General features: G+C 43.6%; 1 protein-coding gene across 23 annotated transcripts in view; it reads left to right on the top strand.

Moving 5' to 3' along the window:
• The window catches only part of MAP7D2 (MAP7 domain containing 2), a 97662-nt gene extending 93248 nt beyond the window's left edge, over positions 1–4414 (top strand). For 17 of the 23 annotated variants that reach the window (XM_023634488.2, XM_070256742.1, XM_070256741.1 and 14 more), the window contains 2 exons: positions 819–1094; positions 2914–4414. In XM_023634488.2, coding sequence (XP_023490256.2) covers positions 819–1068 — 250 coding nt within the window. In that variant the 3' untranslated portion in view covers positions 1069–1094; positions 2914–4414. The remainder of the gene's footprint in view (positions 1–818; positions 1095–2913) is intronic. The other 6 variants (XM_070256749.1, XM_070256751.1, XM_023634490.2 and 3 more) reach the window with 1 other exon arrangement.
• Positions 4415–14525: the final 10111 nt, after the last annotated feature.

The following is a 14525-nucleotide window of genomic DNA, read 5'->3' as shown; positions in this document are numbered from 1 at the left end:
CCACTCAGCCAGGCCTGTGGCTAATAGCCTTGAAACTCCTCCTCCCATCTCAGGGAGAGGAGAGAGAGAGAGGAAACACCAGGCCCAGCTGGGCAGGAGCCGGATCAGCCAGGGTGGAGTGGAAGTCTCGCTTTAGAGAGGGAGTGGTGGGGAGATGCACGCTGCAGGTGACTGTGTGGAGGATGGGTCCTTGTTAACAAGGGCCCCAACCTTAACTCAGCGCTTACTCCAGGCGGCTCCACACAAGCTCTTCCCTGGCATGATCACATCACACTCACAGGAGCCCTGGGAGGGAGAAATGATGGTTCATCCCATTGTACAGTGGAGGAAACTGAGGCCAGGGAAGGAAAACCAGCTCCCCCAAGACGGCACTGCTCCAGAGAGGCAGCGCCAGGAGCCCTGGTGCTAATTAGGGCCCTTTCTCTGCTCACTTTTAACTTCTAGCATTTGCTTTCAGTTTGGGTTTCCCATTTTGAAGGTTCTGGAAGTGCTTGGCTTCCCTGTAGTGGTGCTGGGGCCTACGGTTTTCATTTTCTTTCTTCCTGTGGGCAGTGTGAGCTTGGCCTTCCCAGCCCTGCTTAGTCCACTTCCCTTGCTCTCATCCATGGGGGCCTTGCGTCTGTCAAGGTCCCAGATTGGAACTAACTTGTGTTTTTGCAATGTGTTACACACAAGCTCTGACTCTAAGTCCATCTTCTCTAGAAAAGAAAAGTAGCGTAACAAAATATTACAAATAGAATTAATAGTTGTCTGTCTGTCTTCCTCTCTCTTTCCATCTCCCTCCCTCTCTCTGTCTCCCCTTCTCTCCCGCCCTCCAGTCCTGTTTCAAAAGAAGAGCTTATCTCCATCCCAGAATTTTCACCAGTGAGTGAAATGATTCCTGGGGTATCTCTGGACCAAAATGGAACTGGTAATGCCCGGGCACTTCAAGATCTCTTAGATTTCACCGGCCCCCCAATGTTCCCCAAGAGATCCAGTGAAAATCTCAGCCTGGATGACTGTAACAAAAACCTGATCGAAGGATTTAACAGTCCTGGCCAAGAAAATACTCTGAACACCTTCTGTTGACAAATACAGTGTCTCTTTAATAAAAGGTATATCTGTGGATGGTAGTCTAAATCCATAACTCTCCAACTGGGGCTTGTAAACATAGGATAAACATCACTCAGCCTCCTGGATGGTCAGTTTTATTTGAAAAATTCAAACATGAATATGAATATATGGTATATACTGCAGCACACACAAGAATCGAGATAGATTTCCAGTAAATCCTTCATATGGGAGCCTTCAGCACCACACCCCACCATGCCCGCCCGCCCCTGCTGTTTGGGATGTGTGGCTGGGGTGTGTGTGTTGAGAAGCACTAGCTAAAAGTGTGACCAACCATCTGTCTCAAGTAGCATCTTTTTTAGAGGCAGAGAGAGAGTGCTCTACGTAATAGGTGGTACCAGGCAGCGTTAGTAGAATGAATTTCTCCCCTAGTTTTACTCAGTGACATCCACATACTATCTAGAATCATTCGTAAACATTGATGAGTATTGGGCCAAATGATTTGCTGTTCTGTTGACCCATTCTGGATTCTTTCAAAGCAAACGTCTGTTCTTGGATCGTACCTGAGGGAGTGGGTCGGGGGAAGAACTGAAGTTTGCACCCTGAAGCTTTTCTTCCCCGCCTTTGGCCTTTTTTCTAGCCCAAATGGTTCTAGAAGCTCTTCTCATTTGAAAAGTTATGTCTGTGAGTTACAAACACTCTGCATTTGTGTGCACTTAGTTATACACAGCTCACACTGGATTTACTTCAGTGTGGGGCTTGTTTTTGAATGATGAAAACATCTTTAGAATCTATCATCAAATCCTTTCATAACTTAATTCCAGTTGCTCCTCCCACTTTAAACTCTTAAAAACATTTTTCTATTCTCCCCATCGTCTCAGCCACTTTATTTTTTATGGTGCTCCACTGCTATAACAGAACTTCAGTGCCTGCCGTGATGTAGTCCAACCTTTCTATTTCTTACATGGGGAAACAGGTTGGGGAGGCCGCACGGCCAAGGCTGCTGTGTTTCGTGTACTTATTTCTGCCTGGCCTCAGTGTTGCCTGTAGACAATGCACTTTAGAGTTTGCTTCTCTCGGCTCTCGGGAAAGCAGTTGTGGTCCTTTCAAACTTGAGAGGGAATGCGTGACAGGTAATTTTGAGAGTAAACCACATCCCTGGTTTGGAAGAGCAACTGCTTTCTTGGACACTAACAAAAAAAAAAAATACAATTCACTTGAGCATTCTATTTCCCTGACAGTTCTATGGCTTAATATTTAGTAAGAGGTTTCTTTTGTTGTTAGCATACCTTGAACCCTTCAGTTCACCGCCCTGGCTATCCAGTAACGAGCGGAAAATCCACAAAACCAAGGAGAGTATTCATGGCTCCTCAAATCTGTTTCCTACATCTCTAACTTTAGTGTAAAATCCCCGTCCAAAAGGAAAAACAAATCTTGGCTAGATAATTTTATTCACACTGCTTGTATTTTCATTTGTCATATAGTCTAGTTCTCAAATTCTTTTCAACCAGAGGTGGTACAACCCCCGCTGGGGGGCATTTGGAAATATGTTGGGGTTTTTGGTTGTCACAGTGGCTGGGGGCAACACTGGCATTTGGAAAGCAAAGCTTGGGACAGTAAACATCCTGCAGGTTTTAGGACAGTTCCACACAAAGACAATTTAGCCCACCTAAGAGAATAGTCCTACACAAAATCCTACAGCACTTCCATTGAGAGATACTCTCAGCAGAAAATAGAATTACTAAGAAGGTAGAAAGTCCCATACTGTGTGATCACTTTAATAAGAGAGACTAGATACTACAGATTGCGAAATACTCAGGCTCGTCATTGGTCTCACCTGATTCTGTTTTTGAATTGACACAGGTGGTCTTTGGAGAACATGTGAAGATTCTGGTAGTCAAACCCGAGCTTCCGGCCCTCTGAAGAAGCTTCTGTTGTCCTTAACCACTGGATTCCAAATTATTAGAGTGAAATCTAACTGTATTCCTAGTTAGTATGTCATAACTGGCCACTCTTGGTAGAAACCTTGAGACCTTGGCCTTGTTGGGCTTTAGCGAAGTTTCATGTTCCGGTTCTATTTATGAGCTTCAGCTGCTGATAAAGTGCTTCCTGAACTACTCTATTATCATAGTGAGCCTCCGAATACCCCAGTGATTCAGGCTTGGAAATTCACCTTATAACCATTTTATTCTCAAAGTTGGAGCACGTAAGCATTTAGATGTCTTTTCTTGTAAATATTCTAGACATTTATCCAGACTCTACTTAAACATATACTGAACTTGGGCTGCATACGTCCCTGTGTTTAGAAGAAGAAATTCAGGAGGGTTCCCCCCACCCCCGGGTTTCTTTGTTGGAAGTTACTATCAAGAAGCTGTTTTTTATTATTAAGCTTAGCCACCTGCAAAATGCGTTGCCCCACATTACTCCTTGGGGGTCTAGAGTAAAGAAGCCATTGAACAGTGTGAAACGATTTCTGTGCCCGTATGCCTATTCTTGTAGACATGGGCACCTGAATCTAGCAAGGACCTTTTCATGTTGCACCTTAAAATCTCCAAGCTGTAGTCACTCCGAACCATCGCTCCAAGTGGCTTTTGGACTGAATGAATTGTGTGTCTCTTGCACAGGTGCTTGGTGTTCATGTTGTTGCTCTTTTCCTCTTGGATCTTGGAGCTTTATTTGTTTGCTCAACTCTAATAAAACCAGGCACGAATGAACATCATAGTGCTCTGGAACAAGGGGGCCCTGAACTGGACCCAATATGTCACTTTAACAGACTTTAACATAAAAACATCTGAATGGGGGACAAATGACGGTAGAATGTATACTCCATGCATTTTATGCCATATAATAATCTGTTTTCTTGATTTTGTTTCTTGTGGTGAAATGTGACTTTCTGATTAAAACAACCTTTTCTTCTTTGAAACTTTTTTTTGACTTGTACAATAGTTTGGAAAGATTCATAGTTCTGACTGAGGTTTGCAACTAGGAGATATAAAGAAGTCTCAATAGTAATCTTGTTCATGTGCTTCTAAAACCAGCTACAGTTTAAGACTTTATTAGCTATGGAAACTGTGTATGTTCGTGTATGTGTATATACTAAATAAAATACATGCCTCCAATCACGCAGTGCCATTGATGTTGACAAGTATCGGGGAAAAGCCCTGCTCTGACAAGCACACAGGAAATGATAGCATGGTCTCACTTTTAAAAACTGCCTCACCATCTTTCTTCCAGCTTTATTTTGCTAAATGTCTGTTTTGTTGTGATCTCTTGGACCTCACAGTACTGTTGTGACTGTGGTGATGCCTTGTTTGCATGACGTGTACGTTGTGTTTAACGTGAAATACATTTTCATTGAGGAGTCTGATGGCGTGCTAGTGTTTTGTTTGTTTCTGTAGGCTCAGTGAAGACGTGCTGAAACCAAACCAGATTTTTTAAAACCTATGTGGAAAAAAAAATCCTGCGTGGGTGTCCTTTCCCTGTCAAACTTGTTAAGATCCCTCTGTTGTCAGTTCCAAGTGAAGCCAACTGTGGGAATAAGCTTAATCGATGAGCTGCCTGTAGGACCTGATGAACTTCTGAGTACAGTCAACTTGCTGTACTCTCATACCACTAATGTGTGCGGGATTTCTAGCTAGCTTAAGTGCAGTTAACCTTAGCGTAATCTGTGAAAACATTCCACATAGCAATCTGGCATTTAAACAGAATTATAATGGGAATGGTGACCCTTATTTTCCAGTAAGCTGAAACCCAGCCCAGCTTTTTGTATCTAATTCACAGCTTGTCTGCAGCCTGGGAGACACTACCAGCTGAGACCAGGAGCCGGGGGGTGAGGGCAGGACTGGAATAGGGATGTTGGAACCCTCATGGTAACTTCTGGGCTGCCATCTCTGAGGCCAAGGGTCCAGTCAGCGCAGCCCTCCCCAGCTCTGCTGACAAAGCTTCTGGTGAGGGTGCGGACATGGACATCCTAACTCTTTCCATATACTGGCCTTTGACAGTGGCATTACAAGTAGCTTCTGTCATCATGAGCTCTGGCCAGAGGGTCACAGTGGTGGCCACTCATTCCCAAGAGCAATTTCTATTTTGCGAACATTCTAAATTTTTCTTAGTATGTTCAGGTTTCCTATTAGTCAAATGCTTTTATAAACTAAATTTAGAAAGCAAATGTAAAGAATTAATTTGTTTCCAGAGGTATGCTCATTACACTGGGGCACAACACCGGGTGACCTCCATCTCCACCCTTCAGCATCATTCAGCAAGCGCAGTGATGTCAGAAAATGGAGTGAGAACTCTTAGAAACATTAGAAAAGAGAAGCCTTTACAGATAGTCTTTATTGGGGGAACCCAAAAGAAACAAAAACTCTTAAATAATTTCTCATGGGAGCCAACTACTAAAGAAAGAAAAATCAACAGATTTTTCAACATTAACAATAAACAGGAAGTAGATCCTAACAAAACTCATAAAATTCCTAGAAATAACAAGCTATGTCAAACGCTTGACCAAAGGATGTTAGAATAGATGTAAATAGACATGCCATTTCCCCGAACGGGAAAACCTGTACGTGTGAAGACCAATAATAGGTGGCCCTCATGTTTCTGCAGTATTTGTAAATTAAATGAAGTTCCAATCAATTGGATTTCTTTTTTGCAACTTGAAAATATAACTGTACAGTTCAAGTAAGAAAACACAAAGCTAAGAAACCTATAAAATGAATTTTTTTAAAAAGGGAGAATTTCCCCTGTCAAATAGAATATATGATAAAATTTCCATAACTAAAAGAGTGTAGTCCGATAAAGAAATAGACAAGATTTGGACTAGAACTAGAGATCAGTGACATATCCAAGAGGTAAGAATTCAATGCATGATGGGGCTGGGGGTGGGCCATTTGTACCTGTAGAAAGCTAGCGCGTTAGGTCTAGTGTTTCCTGAAAGTCAGTTGAGTTTAGCATCTCTGACGGGGTGGGGATAAGGGCCTGGAAGTCAGTGAGGAAATGATAAAGACAGGAGTGGGGTCCAAGGTTTGGGTGCCAATTATGATTCAAGGTGTAAGTCAGGGGGAAATGTTGGTGCAAGGCTTAGGAGCAGCCTCCGAGGATCCTGAACTGATGGGCCTCCTGGGAGGTGCCATGATCTCAGGCAATGGGAAGCAGTGGCCTCTGCTTGGCGAGGGTTAAGCTGCTCCTGTGGGAGTGGACCTTAAGGATCAGCACGTCCTGAGTTCCTGCTGTGCGTCAGGTGGTCCTGAGACTTCTCCAGGCTATGAGGTAGGTAGGACAGCGTTACTTCCCCAAGGACACTCAGCTGGAACTGGGCGGAGCTGGGGTTGACTCCAGGGCCACAGCTTTCCTACCTCCAGGGAGTTGACAGGCTCTTCTGCCCCTGAGAAGAGCAGAAGTGTTTTGCTGGAGTAGGTGCTTGTAGCTGAGAAGGGCCAGAACCCCCATGGGAAACTAGCTTTGAGTGTGCTTTTATTAAAAAAAAAAAGCTAGTGAGATATCATTCACATACAATAAAAATTGCCCCTTTTAAAGTATACAACTCCATCTTTGGTATATTCACAAAGTTGTGCAACCATCACCACTATCTAATTCTAGAACATTTTCCTCTGAGTGTGCTTTTGCAAGGGTTTCTTATCCATCTGTCTACTCAAAGCAGCAGAGCTTGGCTTGATTATGAGTTCAAGTTCTCATACCTGGAAGCAAGAACGTGGGATTTGAAAATAGTTTTCCCTGAACCAGTTACTTCCCATTCGGAGAGGCCAGATTAGGGTGATGTTTATGTAACTTGATTCACGTGGGCTGTTTTGTGGCGTTCCACATTCTCTGTGCATAAATACCAGATCAAATGCCCAAGATGGGCTCACCTATCAGCTGCGCAGCCTGGGCCTTCTAGGTCGACGGGAGACCTGGAGTGGGTGGAAGGTGTTTAAAACTCTTTGAAAGTCCTGATCCCTTGGAGATGTGCTCTACTTGCCCTTGTGTTTCTGGGACAGGTGACCCGTGTTCACCAGGAGGGAGGGAGTGTTTCAGTGCTGGCTTTTCTCTTTTTTGCTCCTAAGGTCCAGGTCAGGGTCCAAGACAGTGGGCATTCTGCACTATGGAAAGAAGTCACCCCTTCTACAGCCTAGAGCCTGGAGGGACACCTTGCAAAAGGCAGAGGGAGCTAGTAGTCTTTGGATGTCACACCTGGAGAATTCACTCCCCGCCTCTCCCTTCAGCTCTGCAGTAAATAAGCGAGAAGCTTCTGTGCAGCAGTTAGAAAATGCCAAAATTTACTCCTTTCACTTGGCACTGAGGGATGGTTGGTGTCAGGGGAAAGGGCCAAAGCAGCCATCCTTGTGGACTTCTAAGAATCTCTTCAGGCAGGCCTTCCCCATCTCACCCTATCCCAGGAAATGCAAAAAGCAAGGAAGAGAGTCCCAAGGAATTGAACCTTTGCGTAAAGTAACTTCTTTTTTGAATGAGAGCCTGCAGCTCCCTGGTGGCTGTGCTAGTCTTTTAATCACATCTTCCCAGTAGTGTGTGCAAGCTCACCTTTGAAACAACCAGGAGGTTGTCGACAAAGAAGTGATAGCTAGGAAAGTGCTAGGTCCTGCACAGTAGACATGTGAGAGCTTGTTGGATGGAATGCGGTCTCCACAGTGGGACTCAAAGGTTGTTTTAGAACGAACTGAATCTTACCGTTATCTCTGGGAGAAAAGAATAAATTCCATTTGCTCAGTGGACCTGGCCTTCAGAAGGGTTCTCAGGGGCCACCCCTGTGCTGTGACAGCCCCAGTGGCTGGTATGAAGTTCAGTGTTCACTGATGATAAGACATTATCCAGAATGTGGAAATGAGGCCAAAAGATCACTGTGAGCCCTTTCAAAGCCCAGCTAGAGCCTGGTCCCAACAAGGCAGCCCAAGGGACTGCTGAGTCTCAAGGGATATAACTTTATATGGCCGACCATGTGCTGTCAACTAGGACCCAGTCTCTAGAGTTATTCACTTGGAGACAGAAAATTGCAGATGACTTTTGTCCTTTAGAAAAGGTAACTCCAAAGGTTATGTTTATTTGTCCCTGGAGGGCCCTAAACAATTTTGTATCTAACTTTGCAATCTTATTCTTCTCCCTATGAAATACACATGTGAGTTGCTGTGTGTATACCTACCTCCATGTGTACATAACAATAGGTTCCCATATCCTCCCTTGATCCAGCTTTGCCATCCTGCTCCTTAAAGAGTTACACGCATTTTTGACACATGCTCATTGTATATTTACATCACAATTATGCTTTTAGCCTTTGGGAAGTTATGCTTTGACAATGAGGAAGCTTGAAGTCTTCAGCAGTCTTTAGGAAATTTTAAACAGCTGCTGTAATACCTTTAAAGGCCTGTATTAAATGCTAGTGTAGTGGATGTCATGGTGCACCACCTGGACAGACCTCCCCTTTATGACAGAGAGATTTGTCCTTCCAGATGTCTCCTTCCAGATGCTGGAGGTGCAGTTGCTCAGGCTTGTTGGTAGAGCTCCTCTGCGAGAATTGCCCTTGACTGAAGGAGGCTGCCTCACCAAGGTTAAACCTCCTCGCTTGGGCACACTGTATCCAATGACTGGATAATTCAGGTGTACAAAGACCCTTGCCTCAAGGTGAGAACTCGGAAGGGCTGTCCCAGCTTCAGAGCTCCCCTGGGTTTCCCTGAGGCCTTTGTTGAGACTGCATTGCAGCCCAAGTTCTCCCTCCTGCTTCCTTCACCACCACCACCCCACCCCCCCCAGCACTTCCTGAGTGCTAATTGTTCTCAGAGTCTGCTCCTGGAGAACCAGACCGGAGCCAGTTAGCCATTGTGCTAAGGGGTTTCCATGCATTCTCTCCCTTAACCTTGAGAACGACTTTCTGAGATAAGCACTATTGTTGCTATGCTCACTTTATCATGAAGGTCAAGACAGGTGACATCGCTTGTCTAAGGTCATGTACAGCCAGGAAGTGCACAGCTGGGCTCCAAACCCAAGGTATGCTTTGGAGCCTCTGCTTGCCCTGGCCCACTGCACCTCACTGTTCCTGCCTGGGGAAGTCACGTAGACCCAACCCCGAGTGGCTCTTGCCAGTCTACACATCTAGCTATATTTGCAAGTTCCCCAATTGATCTCAACCAGCTTCCCTTCCAGAAGTTGTTGTTGACTTTGCAAATCTCTGGGAATTTTCTGTTGAGGGCATTTGATCTATCTTTCTCTTGCCGAGTCCAGCAGAATACCTGTACCCTCCATCTTGGAGCAGAGACAGTTGGTATGAGATTTTTTTCCTCATCCAGGAGGAAACCCATGTTGTAAATGCTCATTTATTAAGCAACTATGTGTGGATACCTACTCCCTACTCCATGCCAAGCATTTTGCTAAGGATGGGGATGGAGCAGAGAATGGGCCTAGATATTGTTTCCACCCTCCTGGAGCCCATAGTCTAGCAGGGAAGAGAGACAGTAGACAAATAATTTAAGAAGTTATTATTTGCAATTGTGATGGGTGATGTGGTCAGGTCTGCTGTTACAAGACATTTATTTGTGTGATCCTTTGATTAATGTCTCTCTCCCTCACTGTACACCTCCTGACGGCAGGGCTGCCATATTCCTACTAGCTAACACAGGTATTCAGTAAATATTTGTGAGTGAACAACCAGTTGTTTCTGAGGAAATCTGTGAATTAAAATCCATGGCCTCTGATCTGCATATCTTTCTGCCAGACGCGCATACTATCATGAGATGATAGTCTCAAGGATCCTGGCTTTGTGTTTGCTTTCGGATCCCCAGCACCTACAACAGCACCTGTCACAGAGTAGCCCCACAATAAATCTTTGTTGAATGAATGGGTTTTTTTATTGAGAATAAGTATACAAGTTTGGATGGTTCCACTACACACAGCAGAAAGTGGCTTCAATATTAAGAGTATTAATCACACATAATATATAATGAGCTCCAAAGGCAGCTCCATGATGTCAGGATTCTGGAGCAGCGCTTCTTTGAGTATCTGGCTATTAAGAATTTTGCTCTGGCACCAGCGTCCCATCCTTACGCCATCACGGTTAAAGGCATGAAGAAGTTAGTGGCAGGCTGCTCCTTGTTCTGCTCTCTCCTTCTATCAGGGAGGAAACTTTTTCCCAGGAGCTCCCAGCAAATTTCTACTTCTCGTTGACCAGGACTAGCTCTTACACTGACCCCTAAGCTAATCACTGCCTAAAGGGAAGGAGATGGTCACATATATTAGTTTAAGGTAAGGTTAGCTTCTATAATGTCACCCCCCTGCCCCCACCACAAGATACAGAATGTCTTAAATACAATAGAAGTTGTTTCTCCTTCATGTGAAGTCCAAAATAGATGTTCTTTATTACAACTCCCCTCTGAGTGGTGATTCAGGGACCAGGCTCCATCCGTCTTATAGCTCTCTCATCTTCCAATTTTATCATGTTTTTCTGCATCAAGTCAACAGAATAGGGAAAGAGTGTGGAGAAGACACACTGCTTTCCAACCACCTTGGCCTCTAAGGGATGCATACCATTTCCACTCATATTTCATTGGCAAGAACTAGTCACATGGTCCCACGTAGATGCAAGAGATGCTGGGAAGTGTAGTCCCTGACTGGTCTGCTGCTTACCAGAGATATTGCTATACTATGCAAAGAAGAGCACAAGTGATTTGGTGCATAGTTGTCTCTGCCATGCCATGAGTGACGTAGACCAGAGCTGTCCAACGGGAATAGAATGTGAGCCACATGTTATTTTCATTCTTCAAGTAGGGGGCCTGGGAAGAGAGGAGCAGTAAATATTCTGATTGTATTATTATAAAATCTACCGGAGAGTCCAGTATGTTCTCTTTCCCTACAAGTCTACGGAAGAGTGAGAATTGGTATAAAAAATTAAGAAACTGTGGAGTACCTAATAAATATGGGGTTAAAGCAAATTTATCAGGCAAATGAAATTTTTGAGAGCTTAATGACTTTTCAATTGGTGTCTGGATTGTGCCAGGACATACAAGCAGACTGCCTATGGTTGGAAGAGGCATATCAACGAAATCTATCAAGGATTTAGGGGAAGAGCTTTGGGGGGAGCACTAAAGATTTAAATAAGGGGAATAATGAACTTGAAAAAAACTATTTTGCAGTAAAATTAAATTTTAAACCTAACCTCCTTGTTCCCTTTTGCCTTGCATCAAATGTAGGGAGTTCACATCAGTCAAATTTTATTCAAAATAATTGTGGAGTTGTGACACATTGTTTTAAAACCACAGACATGATGTGACTTTCAGAACCAGGGCCAAGCTGCTTCACATATTACATCCCAAAAGAGTTCATCAGAAATCATTTATGGGACCAGTGGGCTGGTAGCAGCTACCCAATCTCAGTTAAGAACTTGTCCTCCATCTCAGTAGAAAGACAGACATAAAGGCAGTGACTAGAATGAGCAAAAAGGAATCCGCTGCATAAACCTGTCTGAAGCCATTTTCTTCCAAACAATAAAATCATTTCTGTCTGAGCTCCGCTGTTGACAAAGCCCTTAAAAGTAAAGGTAAAGAAAGAACAGCGTCCACCAGAAACATGTCTATCTCATGGGCCAGAAGACAGGGAACAGGAAACAGGGCCAGCTAAGCACTGTACACCAATGTTCATTGACAGCATCAAGGAGTGCAGTCCAAATCAGATAGTTAAGGAAAGAGGAAACTCACCTGTTTCTGGCAGTCCTGGGTTATAGGACTAATGGGAATGCTGAAGACATGACCAACACAATACAAACCATCTACACCAACACTATGAGAAAAATCTGGGCCAACAGCATTGTCAAGGGATGAGAAAGCTATTTGTCCTACGTCTTCCTGATTATCTTATTCTCACATCAGCATTTTAAAAGGAAAGCTATCCAGAAGGATGGCTGGAGATACATGTCAGCTGGCAGGTTTCCCCACAAGCAGTGTCCCTCCAAAAAAACGACAATGACAGTGGGCACTTGGTCTAAGTCTGTATCAAAGCCTGATTCCCTCTTTCTTTTTCAATTTGACATGTTTGCTTTTTTTTCTGGTTTAGGAATTAGTAGTTTAGGGGTCAGCCCCATGGCTGAGTGGTTAAGTTTGTGCACTCTGCTTCAGCAACCTGGGGGTTCACCGGTTCGGATCCTGGGTGTGGACCTACACATTGCTCATCAAGCCATGCTGCGGAGGCATCCTACGTAGGAGAACTAGAATGACCTGCAACTATGTACTGGCGCTTTAGGGAGGAAAAAAAAAGAGGAAGATTGGCAACAGATGTTAGCTCAGAGCCAATCTTCCTCAGCAAAAAACACAAAAAGCATACCTAAGGAAAATAAAAGCATTTACATTTAAAAAACAAAAAAGAAAAAGTAGTTTAAAAACTTCCCTGAATTTCATCAAGCGTCTTTGTCCATCTTCTGGGTTACAGGGAATGCAAGCTGTGGAGAAGTTGTTCTCAAACTTCAGCTTGCTTCAGAATCTCCTGGAGGGCTGAAACTGTGCTGGGCCCCACCTCCAGAGCTTCTGATTCAGCTTTAAAGCAGAAGCTTTAAGATCTAGTATGTGGTCTCATTCTTCTTCCTTTTCTTCTGACATGACACCAGTAATGTCTCTGATAGGGTCTCTTCCTTCAGCCTGGGTCCCCGACAGAAGAACCAAAGCTGACCCATGATGGACTTGAAATGTAGGTGAGAAGTAAACATTTGTTGTCATAAGCCACTGAGATTTTAGGATTGTTATTGTTGCATAACTTACTCTTACTGATACAGAATCCTTGTATGAAGCATACTCGGCATTCTACAGCAGATTTGGCTTTGCAAGAAAACCAAAGAAAAATAAAATAAATGGAAAGGCAGATAATATTCCTTTTCTCTTAGGCTTGTTCTGTGTGTGTGTGCATGCTATTCGTATACACACCAGTAGCTATGTGACCTTGTGCAAATTACTTAACCTCTCTGTCCACATAAGTAGACAGCAAACAGGATGAGGGCCATCTACTTATGCTGTCTGTTAATCAACAAGTATGAACAAAGGTCACCTTGTTCAAAGATGTATATATATATAAAGTAGGCAAAAACTATTCTTGGAAGAGAGAGAAGAACATACTTATGAAAATGATTGACTATGGAATCCAAAAGAAAAATTTTATGACCAGTTTAGCATCCTTTTGAAAGAAGGTAGGCCTTCTATAAAACCAAACAGAAATTCACAAGGAAATGAAAGGATGAGACGGAAAGTCAATAGGATGGCTTGAAAGAGAGAGAGAGAGAGAGAAAGAGAGAGAGAGAGAGAGAGAGAGAGAGAGAGAGAGAGGGAGAGAGGGAGAGAGAGGGAGGGAGGAGGAAACAATGCAAGGAAACTAAAATCTCAATAAAAGAATTTAAGCAAAAACAGAGGCAGAAATAATGTTTTTGGAAACCTTATCAGTAATATTGAAAGCAAATTTGAGGTCTACCAGAATGCCAAAAAAGGTTAAAGAGATGAAAATGAGAAAACAGAGAACTACCTCAGATAATGGCTCCTCCTAAAAGAGAGACCAGAACAAATGGAGCAGAAACAATTCGTGAAGGGAGAATGGAAGAGAACCTTCCTGGACCGAAGCCATATATATGCAGATTAAAAGGTCTCACACCTCTTAACCAGACAGAAGGGACAATATATGCGATGGAGTAGAAGCAAAAGCAGTATTCGTCTTCGATTGCAAACATTTGGGTATGGCCCAGCTCTAAAGAAATATCTTTCTTTCAGCCTTTTTAGATTTACAGCAGTGACAAAATATCTATGGCATGCATTCAGTGAAAGAAGAGAGTGGAGAAAAACTCTTGCTTCTAGCTCTTTAGGATCATCTTGAAAAGTGAGAGCATCGAGTACAAGCAGGAGAGAGGCTAGAGAGCTAAGTATGAAGCAGATAATGAAAGGCCTTATATACTATGCTGAAGAATTTTCTCTGCAGTACGGGAAGCAAAATCACATACGAAGAGAGGAAAATGATCATTGGTATGGGGCTTAGACAGAGTGGTAAGGGTTAGTAACAGCAATTATTGGAAATGAGAGAGGTCACAGAAAAGAATTCCTAGGAGGCACCAAGGCTCTCCACTGTGGTGGGTGTCCATAAATTTGCAGTGGCAGCATTCTATTGTAGTTGTGTGGCTTTTTCCTCCCAAGCAGTGCTTGGAAACACAGGGGTAGGAATGGAAAATGCAGATAGCTGGATGTTTTAAGGCAGTGGTTTGATGTTAGGATATTTCAAAGGGCCATTCAAGGGGCTTTGCTTACAAGAGTGGTTGAAGTCAAAAGCCATGGGTTTCAGTCAGGTAGAAGGTTCGGGGATGTGAGAGCTCTGTGGTCTTTGAGGAACAAGCATATTGGGACCAAGGGAGAGAGAGGACTGCAAGGATGAGGACTGTGAGTCCAAATAAATGGGATTTGTAAACTTTAGATTTTAGAGATGGAGCGGCATAGGGTGATGGATGTCTAGATTTT

This window comes from Equus caballus, chromosome X (assembly GCF_041296265.1).
Source record: "Equus caballus isolate H_3958 breed thoroughbred chromosome X, TB-T2T, whole genome shotgun sequence".
In the NCBI taxonomy this organism is placed as follows: Eukaryota; Metazoa; Chordata; class Mammalia; order Perissodactyla; family Equidae; genus Equus; species Equus caballus.
The sequence above is the reverse complement of the archived record's forward strand: the minus strand, read 5'-3'. Positions and strand labels throughout refer to the sequence as shown.